Source organism: Rhamphochromis sp. 'chilingali' (genome assembly GCF_963969265.1).
Source record: "Rhamphochromis sp. 'chilingali' genome assembly, chromosome: 6".
Taxonomy (NCBI): domain Eukaryota; kingdom Metazoa; phylum Chordata; class Actinopteri; order Cichliformes; family Cichlidae; genus Rhamphochromis; species Rhamphochromis sp. 'chilingali'.
In genome coordinates this window covers 23822262-23835034 of record NC_137933.1, presented here as the reverse complement: position 1 = coordinate 23835034, position 12773 = coordinate 23822262, and the positions used below count along the sequence as shown (strand labels likewise).

Below are 12773 nucleotides of genomic sequence, written 5' to 3'. Positions count from 1 at the left end.
TTAACGATAATGAAAAAAAAAGTTTTATCCACAGACTAATAAGAGCCTTTCTTTCTCCCCTCTCATTGAATAGGTGCAGCAGAGGGTTAACGCTTAATGACACGCCCTGCAAACACCTCTCGTGTTTTTATGACTGCATCAAGTGGGAAAACTTGCCTCATCATTATTATGAAGCATCCCCTTCAGAAAGGCCTATTGGCTGCTGAATAATAAATACCCTGAGCCCGCCCATTTCATGTTTATTGATCAGCTCTCCGGGGCCTATCTGACAGCAGTCAGATGAGTCGGGATATGGCGTCGCTGCACCGACACAGGATGAATTTTCACCTCTCCGTGGGAATTTACAAGTCGCGCGCCGGGACATCGCTTGCTTTTTGTCGCCGTTAAAAGGGATCACACATGGCGATGGAGGACGAGGACAATAACGCGGAGGTCGCTGCGACCAACGTCCGAACGGGCATCAAGAGAGGAGGTGATGTCGGAGATAACGGGGCTTGCATAGACAGGCAGCCGGACACGGTGGTCCACCAGGCGGGGCTGAACCAGACTGCGGGTCGCGGCAGCCGCAGTGGTCCCGGAGCTCACGCTGCGACGGGGATCCGAGTGCTAAAGGCAGGTCATAACCAGAGGGAGCAGCCGGGGGGGATTTAAAGTGATCGACAACTGTCATGTCAAGGTGGTTACATCGCAGTAGGTGCTCGGAACAGGGCAAAGTGCATCCACAGATACGCGCGCATCCTTCCCAGCAGTGTTATGTAAATGCTGTGATATCGCGTCTAATTGATAATTGATCCGAGGCAGTCAGGAATGCACCGGAGCCGGTAACAGCGGCAGACCACACACTACAGGCACTCATAGCTCGCATATACCCAGGCCCGCTGCTGAACAGTTTTCTTAGAAATTTTTAGGGGAAGACATGATGAGTAATGACACGCAAGTCCCCAAAGCAAGAGACACGCGCGTACATACAGAGAACCTCAGCTCTGGTATTTCATTTAGACTGTGAGTATTAAACGTTTATTATATTTAAAAGAGGTATTTGAGGATTTGCAATGAAATAGGTAATAAGTATTAAACACCTTGATGTTTGCACCCAGAGCATTAGTTTCTACCTGCCTGTCAGCATCAATACAGAAAGGTGAGTAAGTGAATTCTTTTCACAGTTATAGGTCTCAGATATAGATTAAAGTAGAGGTACTTCCTTCTGAGTCCGGACAGCTTGTTCAGTCACATTCCCACAGTGACACACATCCATACTGGGGAGGTGCCCAGGACATCTGTAGTCCAGTGGGGTGATTCCACAGCTTCATCAGACACACCTTCACAGCTGCGGACAAAGAAGACATCTGCACTTTACTTTCTCTGTGACCTCTTCGTTTAAATCAACCGTTCGCCTGATCACAGCCTTAGCTCTCTAACCTCTGGAGCAATGCTGCTCCAGGTATGATCCATTGTGTGGATGTTTATTCTTGACCTTGAGAATAGAGGCTTATATAGGATGCGACTTTGTTACCGTAAAGAAAGAGTCTAAGAAAAGAAACAAATTAAGCCGTCTGTTGGGCATTAAATGAGAGGATTTGCCAAGTAATTCATCAGATTAATCAAGATAAAATTACCGTTATTTTAACAGGAAATCAGTCATTAAATCAGTTATTGAGTAACAGTACCAAATACTGAGAAACTGTGGCCAATGCTGTTCAAAAACCCTACCAAAAACGATCAGTTATCACACTTTTTACTCTCAGGCTTATCGAACATGGAAGCCAGTGCAGGCTGAAGATGACATCATTTAAAAACAACAGCAATGATACCTGTTTGTCACCAGAACGGATGCTCTCCAGACCTTTGATATGTTTCTTTGTACTGATTAGATCTAAATGCATCCCACGTGATAAACTCCAGCCTCACCAAGAACTGCTGTTACTGATATTTTATCGTTCAGGAGAGGATTATTCTTCATTGATGTCTGTTTAAGAGTAACATTAGGCTACTCCACATCCGGCTAATGTCATCACGGGCGATTAGTGAAAATAATGGTGCTGTGGTTTCTCTTCAGCAGTCACACCGTCCACCCTCAATGCGAACGAATAAACTTTAATGGTTGACTTTAGTTTAGGGAAGAGCGAACATTTCTATGAAGATTATCCAATTGGTAACTACCAGTGCAAATTGATTTGTGGCTGGATTAAACCCCCAGCACGTCTGGGAGAGTGTGTAGTTCATCTTGAACCACTCTCTGTTTCCTCAGATGCCCTTTGGCTTTCATGCTATGTTTTTGATTACAATCTGTGTGTGAGAAAGACTAATATTCTGTGTTTTTCTGTGTTAGCAGCGCAACATGAAGCGGAACGGGAGTCGAAGCTGCGTGACGAGAAAAACCAGGTTTGGATCACGAGAGCGGGACTGGCTGAAAGGGGACACCCAGCGGGGCTGTGTGTGTCTGTATGGGGGAACAGTAGACCCTCAGCCACCTGCCTCTGGCACACAGGCCTCCTCCACCCCTCAGACAGACCTGCAGTTGGTGCTCTGCTCCACCAGTACCACAGTGGAGGAGCTGTGCGCTCAGAAGAAAGGACACGCACTTTACGTTCAACTGCACGGAGACCTAGTGAGGTAAATTTAAATCATGTCGAATCATGGTGACAAAGTTGCATTCAGCAACTGCAGAGTAAAGAGAGTTCAGTCCACATCAGCTACTCAAGATGGGGCCAACACATGCATCAGGCATCCAACAGCTTCATTAAATAAATACCAATTAATCATGTTAAGAAAATAAGAGACAAATCAAAGCACAAGAAGAATTATGCAAATATAAGCACGTGAAATGGGAGCTTGCTAAAAATGTATAATACAATCTCATCCTCAGTTAATGCAAAGAAGGTAAACACACCACTGAGCACTTGCTGCAGTTGCCCTATCATCCCGCACTCCCACAGCTCCCCACCAAGGATACGCTCAGGGAACATGTCTCTACGCCTCTCACCACTGTACAAGACATGCGTAGACCGAAATAGTAATTGATGATCTGTGAAAGGATGAAAAGCTGGTTCACTAGTCCGTGACCAGGAAGAATTCAGTTCCTTGTTTGCTTCCCTTGGAAAACCTACGTGAAGACATAAAGGAGCCTAAAACGAGAGCTCAGCTGTACAGCTTAAGCCTGAATGAGTTATGGCTCATTCTGTCTGAGCGCTTCTGTCTGTTCAATTTTTTTAAATGAATAAGAAAGAGCAAAATCTTATAAAAAATGTGGGGAACCAGCAAAGTGCCAACAGATGCATTTAGAGCAAAGAGTTGTGAATGATTGTGTTAGTAAGCAATAACTGGTGGGAGATGGTGCCACAGATGTGCTGCAGAGATTATGCTGGAAACATGACTGGAGGTCGGTAATCACCTCACATGCTGTTAGCCAATAGTAGCATATGAAACAATGTCTTTATATCTTTGCTGACTGAGAGCTGCAGGCACTGGAGACGGATGCAGAGTGGTAATAAATGAAAGGCTTTTGGTAAGCCTGTGGATGGGCCCTGTTGGTTCAGTTTATACTCCAGCAGTAAAGCAGTCTGGTCTGCCAGTGAGTATGACTGAGTGGATTTAAATGTAATATTAAAGTCTTCAACTTCCAAAAAGAAAAGAAAAGAAAAACAGGATAATGGCGAGTTAGGAGAACTGCATAAATAATTAAAAAAAACATAAATTGTACAAACTGGCAGCACATACGGTAAAGACAAGTTAAATGTATTATGTGCATATGAACTCCAGTAATGTTTGTCCTCAAACGGTCCTTTAGTAATATATTTTCTCATCCCTATTTTATGACCTTTTGGATGAACCTTCTGTGCATAAAAAGGCTTCATTACTTTGATAATAGATGCATTCGTTCTATAAATGGTTATGTGAAGCATACGACGCAGCTGTGAGCTATGCGGCTTTTCCTGTTGATTTTCTTTTTAGAGCATGTAGTTACGTGCTGCTTACAGGAAGGCACGTTCGGGGCTCTTTCCTGCTTGCATTTTCAGTTCAACAAAATCCCTTTACAGATAAATTTACTGAGGCAGTAGAGTTGATGGAGGACTTTCATCCTGTTGTTCATCCCCTTTTGGACCACTTATGTCTGTCAGCGTCACAGTGCAAACAGGGTGAGCGAAGCAGTCTAGTGTTCTTTTTCCCAGCAAGAGGCTTTTCCATCCATGAGAGTTTCCAGGACAGATGGGATATGCAATCCCTTCAACATGTTCTGGGTATAACCGGAGTTTCCAGAACATTTCCAAAGAGATGATCCCACACATCTTAACTGGCTTATTTCCAGTAAGTTAGTAGCTGCATACCAAAGACCTCCTTTATCAGTGAGCTCACTCAGAAATGTAAAATAAGCTGGATCTAGTAGCTCAACTCAGTCCTGAGGATAAGTGATACAGGGCCATTATCTTGAAGTTAAAATCTTGATTAATCGAAAGGCTTCCTGATCAAGGGAAATGGTAAAAACTGTCCTAATCTAGCAGCAGAAGAAGGCAGAAGGAAATTTTTGGTAATACTGCCCTGCAATAGCTAAACAGCCCTTTGGTGGAGTGGTTAGCACTGTTGCCACACAGCCAGAAGGTTTTCTGTCACTCTCTGTAAGGTCTGTGGTGGTCTTGCAACCGGTCTATTGTGTAAATGGACTGGTTCTTATCTTGCACTCTTCTACTCGAGCACTCAATATGTCTCACCCATTCATACAAGCACTTTCTTCTACCTAAGTTCTTTCTATCTAACATTCAAGTTGACACATTTGACTGATTTTCATTTCAAACAAAACACAGTTCAAGAATAGCAACTAATTAATATGTTTGCACATTTCGGTTTATTCCTTTTTGTGCTAACGACTAATTTTTTGTTGCTGGTGTTTATAGTTAAAACTGAAGGCTTGATCAGTTATTTTAGTTTTATTTTTAGGCAGCCACATAAACGTACATGAAAAAAGATACCAACTTATAATGTAAAATATCGAAAGATGAAGCAATACAAGGCTTTTTTTAGTTTTTAAAAACGCACGTGTATCCGTACCATTGTGTTTTTAGGAGGCCCAGTTAACTTCTCATATATCTATGAAATACTGGGTATGTCTGCACTAAATCAAGAACCCACCATGATAGTTGGCTGCATAACTTTCCACGAGGACAGATGAACCCGCTGGGCACCATTTGACAGAGATTCAGCTTCTTGCTGCACTGGCCAAAGTGGGAAGATTTGTGAATAAATGAGGCATATCAGTGTGAAGTGTGAATGGTCAATAGGGACTGCCACTCATCATCACTCTGCCTGCTGGAAGCTGCCTAAATCCTGCTTTTAGATGTTGATGTCACAGCTGTCTAAAATCAACCAAGATGATTCTGCAAATCTTCCAGGCGGAGTGAGGTAAAGTCATGTCCTCAGGCATGGGTACTGTGCTCTAGCTGTTGTTAAGAATCTTTTGAAATTCAAGCACTTTTCTGTCTCGTTTATTCTAAATGTTAGTATTTAATCACATTTCTTCCCCCCTGTAAGTCTTCCTGTTGACAGATACTGAAAAAGATCTGTGTTTAGCTCTTTATGAGCTGGCAGATTGACCCGTCTTAAAAAAATAAAACAGTTTTCAGAAGTGAGAGACTAAGTGATCATAAATTAACTCTAAGCTTTTGTTTTAGATTGAAAGTGAAAGCTGGATTTGCAGCTGCTATTGTGCTTTCGGGGCTTCCTTCACTCAGCTCGACAGTGGGCATTTATGTGAAAGGTTGCTTCTATTAGTATTCATCCTGTTAGGCTTCAGTGACTAACAGAGAGCTGAGAGATTTACAGATGAATTCAAACTCATGGTTTAAGAGTGAAATATCTAATATCATTTTCATTCATTTCAACAAACTTACCGTAATGTCGAAATAAAAACCCCTAATGGCTATGTTTTAATGATAAGAAAGATACTAAAGGTGCCTCTTCTCGGAAATTCATTTTTAAATATTTGTGCAGACCTAAAGCATTGCTGCAGCAGATGGTGTACCCATGACACTGCGTGATTTTGCAAGAATGCATCTTCTTTTTTAGTTTGTGTTAAAACAAGAAACAAAATCCTAACTGTGGTGCTGACTCTGGCAGGAGTGCTTTTTTAGCTTGGTCTGGTGCCCCGTTTAACCTGGATCGTGGCATTTGTTGGCGGGAAGCTTTTACTTTTATAATCTGTTTCATCTGAGATTCTGTGAGGTGTATTTTATAATTGTTGCTGTCGCTGTCACACCTCTTCATCTTCTTGCCTTCGGTCCCGCAGGAGGCTGGATCCCTCTGAGCGTCCGCTCCAGATGGTGTATGACTACTTGGCGTCAATGGGCTATGCAGACCCTGTACGAGTGCAGCAAGAAGCCGCCAACTCAGACCTCAGCTGTTTGATCCGTTTCTACAGTGGTGAGTACTCATCAGCAGCGGCAATCAGCCCTTGGTTTCACTTTCTGCTGCTGCTGACTGGAATCTGGCATGTGCTTCGAGTTTTCCTCTGCACACAGACCTGAGGGCCCAGAAACATTCTTAGAACGCTCCAAAAAATGGTTTCGCCACATCCTCTGGCGAGTGTGTACGATTGGATTAAGTGAGAGAGGTTGTTTTAGGGCTCTCTGAGTTTGTTGCTTCTGAAGCTGCCTCCAGTCTTCAGTACAGTCTAAGATAAACACGTCAGTCATGGCCTCATGATGGATTACTGACCATCATTCATCCTGTGGTGTTGTATGCTTCATTGACCTGAGGTCTGGAGTGACTAAGTGTCCCTGTGTCTTTGTGATTAATGCGGCACCAGAATGGATGCGACTCTGGAGAAACCAGTGACGAATTTGTGAACGCATCTAAGCGCTGCTCACCTAAAACCTCTCTCAGTCTTCCCGTTTGAAGGCTGCTCTATTAATACTCATACAGTAGTTGCAGTTAGGGATTTTCCTTTTAGCATAAATGGTGATTGGTGTGCTATAATGAGTTTCAACCAGCGGATGTTCCCGCTGAGTCAGTGGAACTTAAGCTTGGGCTTTGAACTGCTCACGTATCCAGAGAAAGAGCAAGACTGGGTAAACCACAGTGTCTAAAGGGTTCACATGCACTTCCTCCCACATCAGGCACATAGCTCTCCTCAGAGTGAAGTGCAGGACTGCTGTAGTGACTGAAATACACTCTACAGACAAACGTAATCTGCTCTGTATGGAAGTTCTGCGGTTGATGAGTGACAGATGAGGAAAGTTAAACAAATCAAACTCACCATGAAGTCTTAGCAACAGATATAATTAGTTTGTGATGCATGTGAAACAGAATGGTGACGCCCAGTTTTCTTTTATCCTAAAAATGTTTAGAACACCATTAATAATTATTGTGATGCTTTTAACGGTTTCGATGCCCCGTGGAAAAAAATCGATATTTTGAGTCCTAGACCTTTTATTGTATATAGTTTCAGTTTGATAATCAGCCCTCAGATCAGGATATTTAAGCTGTACATTTTTTTTCTTTTGCTAGCTTCTTTTTAAATGATGTTGGGGTTTTTTTAGCTGACGGATCTTAAGATCACTCTGGCCTGAGTCTTATTGGTAGTCCTCATGTGTCCAGAGGCCCACTGTTGTTTTCTTCTTGTCAACATGAGAACTGGTCAGATCTTGGCTACTATCAGCAATCAGGCCACACTGGGTAGAGTCTAGCCAGGCCCCTTGGAGACTTCCTGCCTCCTTTTGTCGACTCATGGGAAAAGAGAACCAGGGACAAGACATGACTGGTTTTCAGGCTCGTTTAATGCCCAGTACAGGCCAAGAGGACAACTTGATTTGGCCGTGAAATACCTGCTAAACTGCTAAAGTGACAGCTGGTAATAAAGCTTTGAGTTTGTTGTGGGGACACAAATGATGTCAGCAAATGACAGATATCTATAAAATGGGCAAGTCACCTCTTGTGTTCACGTACAGGTTTCTTATGAAGAATTAAAATAACTTAAGTAGCAAGCTTTACCGTTGCATTTAATTCTTTGGCTGGTAACAGAGAACCCTGTCTTTTTATTTTAACTCACAGCACAGGTGCAGAGATTTAATCAGACCAACTCATCTTTTCTAATTTACGTAATTTAAAATTAACCACTTTTTTCACCAATTTTTCAACTAGCTAAAAAGTCAGCTTTTTAAAATGTTAAACTTTTAAGTAACTTTTTGTTTTAGTGCTGTAGCATTTTTATTGTGAAGCGCTTTGTGATCTAGAAAAGTGTAAATAAAATGTTTTTCTTTTTTACTTTAAATTCTTTTAACTTCAGGAAACTCCACTGCAGTTAAGTGAGTGAACACATGAAATTTCACTCAATTCATTAGAGTTTTGTTCTAAAAGGCAAAACTTGCATACTTCCCATGATGCATTTCTAGAAAGTTCAAACTCTTCAGGGATTATGCCTTTTTTTGTAAGAAAGACATGATGGAAAGTTGCCGTATACCTTTTAATATGTTCACATTATGTTACAGTCACACTAGGGAAAACATTGGTTGGAGCAAACGGTTACTTCGAAGGCGAGACCAGTCACAGTTGCTGTGACTTTGCTGTGTCAAGATGGCAATAAAGACAAGCGACAAGGCAATCAGACAGGAATGATGACGTGTCTGAGTTGTACTCATTGATTGGCTCAGACTGTTGCAATGTGTTGCGAGTAGGTCTGCATTTATGAAGTACACAGCAATTATTTGCCAGCCTTTGCCAGTCAAGGCAGTCAGTCTGAGTCAGACCATGTCTGTCTGGAGATTGGTTGCCTCTCTCAGCTGTCTTGCAATCGAAAGGGGTTGTGCAAAGGTTGAGTGTGCTACGCCCTCAAGCATTGGGCAACCCCTTTTGAATACCTGGTGTTTGCAACTACTTGTCATCCAGCAAATGCTTAAAAGATTAATGCAGCTATGATTTTTAGCTACTTGTACAGAGGGTGCTATCTTGTTTATCCTCTAGTGCGACGAGAGTAAAAATTATTTTTGTCCATTGTGAAAGCGGTTCTGTCTGTTACGGGGTTTAGGATTGAAATGCATTGAATTCAGCCCCCATCCCCATAGACTTGGCTTATACAGCAGTTTATGTAACTGTCACTGGGAGCAGCGTCACTGGTCGTCTCTGTACTGACTCTGCAGGTTTAAACTGAGAAAAGTAAATCAAGTCTGGAACAGTGTGCAGGTTCAATTCAATGGCTTAATGTAACTTAACTTAATAATTTCTTCTTTTTTTCTTTTTCTTCTTCTTTTGGCTGCTCCGTTAAGGGCTCACTACAGCAGATCACCTGCCTCCATCTCACCCAATGCCAAGCATCCTCCTCTGTGACACCAGCCGTCTGCATGTCCTTCCTAACCACACCCATGAATCTATGTGCTCTTCTTCTTTTTCCTTCTGCATGGCAGCTCCATTTTCAGCATCCTTCATCCAGTATATCCACTATCCCTTATTTGCACATGTCCAATCAATCTCAGACTTTGCCTCTCTGACTTTGTCTCCAAGCTGCTCGACCTGATCTGTTCCTCTGACCTACTCATTTCTAATCTTGTCCATTTTGCTCACTCCAAATTAAAAATCTTAACACTCACTACGGCCTTGTAAAACATCTCTTTCAACCTTGCTGCTATCCTTCTGTCAAAAATCACCCCTGATGCTTATCTCCACCCACACCACCCTGCCATGACTCCCCCAACGTGCACTGTCTGTTGCTTTGAATGGTTGACCGCATTTATATTTCTCATTTCTCCTTGCATCCTTACTGTAACTAGCTTTGCAATGTCTCAACTCATGAGGACTTTAACTTATCAAATCAAGCTGAGAGCAACTTACTCACATTTTTAAGGCAGTATGCACAAAACTCAAGTTAAGACAAAAAGTAAAAAAAACCTCAAACAAACCAAACAACAACAAAAAAAAAAGTTACAGCGTCGATGGCCTTGTGTGTCTTCCTCCAGGTGTCTGTTTGCCTAACAACCGTTGTTGTGGTAACGATCTGACTAAGCAGATGAGTGAAACTGTGATCCATCAGTAAAGACTACAGCTGCTACAAGACCACCTAATGTGGTACACTGAGCGTGCCAGCTGTACGCTCTGCACAGTCTGCATTACTGGACCTTACTGGCTCTGAATCTGAGAGCGTTTGTAATGGAAACTCCCCCAAAACCACGTTTATTAAAGATTGTCTCACCATGCAGATCGCTTTGGTTTTATGAGCCCAGGATCATCATCACAAACCAGGGGAGGTGGGCTTTTGTTTATAATGTTCACGGTATTAAAATGGCACAGTAAAGACCTCAGCAGCACATCTTTCCACAGAAGCCTCGAATAATCCACATATGACCTTCTTAATGATTCCTGAAAACTGATAAAAGAAAAGATGCTCTGTTAAGTTTCGCTGAACTGCCCTTGTAAAATTGTTTCTATGAGCTTGCTCTTTTTTTGATATTAGTTATGTCTTCAGGCTTGTTCAGATCATTCAAAAGAATCTGTGGGACAGTGTGAGAAGTATTCATCTCAGACTGTCTCACAGGCATACAAACGGTGGATCATGGTTACGAGAATGCCGACTTTCTATAATAAGACAGTGGTGCGAATACATGTGCGTTTCTACCTACGCACTGCCACGTGAGTTTCATTTCTAACCACAGGGCTTTACAGCCTGATTTTCTTTTTTCTCAAGCCACCAAAGAGGTTCAAAGTGCAATGCAGCAGGTAATTTATTAAACTTTACTCTCCTCTTATATGTTCAGGAAACTCATCTGGGACCTTCTTTCTCCACACCCACTGTACACACACACACACACATACACGCACACCCTTCAGCTGTGTTGCATGGATGAAATTAAAACAAACATGGACAGGGGAGTAAACTTTTCTAAATACTGACTTAATAAAAAACACTTCTAGTGAAAACAACCGCAGAGACCTGAGGGCCAGCGGATCTTTGTGTCAGCCTGTGCAGCTGCAGCGCAGATGAAGCTGGCTGTAAGCTCTGGCGTTCATGCCCCGGGCTGTGTTCCACCTCTGTCTGCGTGATCTTTTACGTCTTTGAGAAAGGCGGCTTGTAGCTGCTGTCCACAGTTCACATAAGGCCCGCTGTCAGGATCAGACCTGAGGGAAATAAATCTGCTTCACAGGGAAATTAATCAGAGTCAGCTCACCTTATAAGTTGTTGGTTTGACTAATGCTGACTTTCTGATGGAATTTAAACCCAAATTAAGTTTGTGGACATCCTGAACTGGTGTGTGAAGGTTTGAGACATTTTGCGGTGTGAAAGAAGGGAATAAATTGTTTGCCCTGACAAAAATAAGAGAAACAGTCGGACTGAGGCTTAAGAAAAAATTTAATTCTGTTCAGATCCAAGTTTACACAGACTTGCCCCGAGCGACAAAGCTCTTGCCAGCTCCTCATAAACATGCTGTTTCTGAGATGAAGTTCTGGTCCTCCCAAGATTTTCTCTTTCCCATTTTAAACCTGCAGACGTCCGTCATCCTAGACTCATGGCGAGTTTTTAAGAGAGACGGCTTACTGAGGGAGAAACACCAGTTTAATCTTCTGTTTTAAAGTCATCTGTATTCAAAGGCGGCATTCAGCTGCGTGTCTTCCACTGGTTTTCTGCACAGTTGCTCTATTTGATGTCAGGAGTTAAACTCTTGCTCAAAGTTTAACGAACAGTTATTTTAAATTGAGATAAACACAGACCACCTAGAGGAGGTATCTGTGTGGTGGGCTGAATTAGAATTTTCTGCCAAAAAGAGCTTGCTGTTCTGAGTCAAATCAGACCGTGTTTCCGCCTCCACTGACCCCCTACTGCATGCTAATGCAATCTATGCGATCTTGAGCAAGACAAAAAAGCTCTGGGATACAGGGAGTATTGTATTCGGCGGTTGCCTTGAAATGATCCAACATGTGGACAAAAACTGATTTTAAAACAATAGAAAGAACCAAGATGAGGAACCTACACACTAAAACTCCTGGTAGAGTTTTTCTCCTTGGAAAGAACAGACACTTTTGCCTGGTTTGGACCCTTGTCCTTTCTTCAGTGATGAATCATCTACAGGCTACTTTGTTCTTTAATCATTAGGCCTACAAAACATTAGAGAACAGTATAAATGTTCATCAGTTTCCTAGAACCAATAATAATACCAGCTCATAAGTATGTAGATATTCCAGTTTTATTCTCTTTTAAGGATCTGCACTCTGTGTGTTTCCAATCGTCTGCTGTCCAGTTTTGTTGAGCCTGTGTGAACTGAGAACTGCTGCTTCCTGGATATTTTCTGTTGTTCAGACCATTCTCTGTAAAAGAGATGGTTGTGTGGGAAAATCCAAGTAGATTAGCAGTTTCTGAAATACTCAGAGCAGCGCGTCTGGCACCAACAACCATGCCATGTTCAAAGTTACTTAAATACCTTTCTTCCCCATTCTGATGCTAAGTTTGGACTTCACAGGTCGTGTTGATCATGTCTGCAGGTGTAAATCCACTGCATTGCTGTTTAGAGATTTTTAATGAGCAGTTGAAAAGGTGTACCTAATTAAGTGGCTTGTAAGTGCATACTGGCTTCAGTTTTCCCCAAATAGCTCTCTGGATCTTTCTAGACTTCCTCCCTTGTTTCCATATATATTCTTTTAATAATCAAATCACCTTCTATATTATACATTCGTGTCTCTCACTTCCCCTTTTGTTCCTTTCTGTTTGTCACCTCATTCCTTTGTTTATCTATCCATTTTTATTTTTCAGTGGAAAATTAATTTGACTCTTTACTCATCGGGCTTGGCATACTGTGATATAA

General features: G+C 42.2%; 1 protein-coding gene across 1 annotated transcript in view; it reads left to right on the top strand.

The window, feature by feature from the left end:
* The first annotated feature begins 293 nt into the window (after positions 1 to 293).
* Positions 294 to 12773, top strand: part of phlpp2 (PH domain and leucine rich repeat protein phosphatase 2) — a 40296-nt gene continuing 27816 nt past the window's right edge. Inside the window, exons 1-3 of the mRNA XM_080884454.1 lie at positions 294 to 612; positions 2330 to 2613; positions 6278 to 6411. Of these exons, the coding sequence (XP_080740580.1) occupies positions 400 to 612; positions 2330 to 2613; positions 6278 to 6411 (631 nt within the window). The 5' untranslated portion in view covers positions 294 to 399. The remainder of the gene's footprint in view (positions 613 to 2329; positions 2614 to 6277; positions 6412 to 12773) is intronic.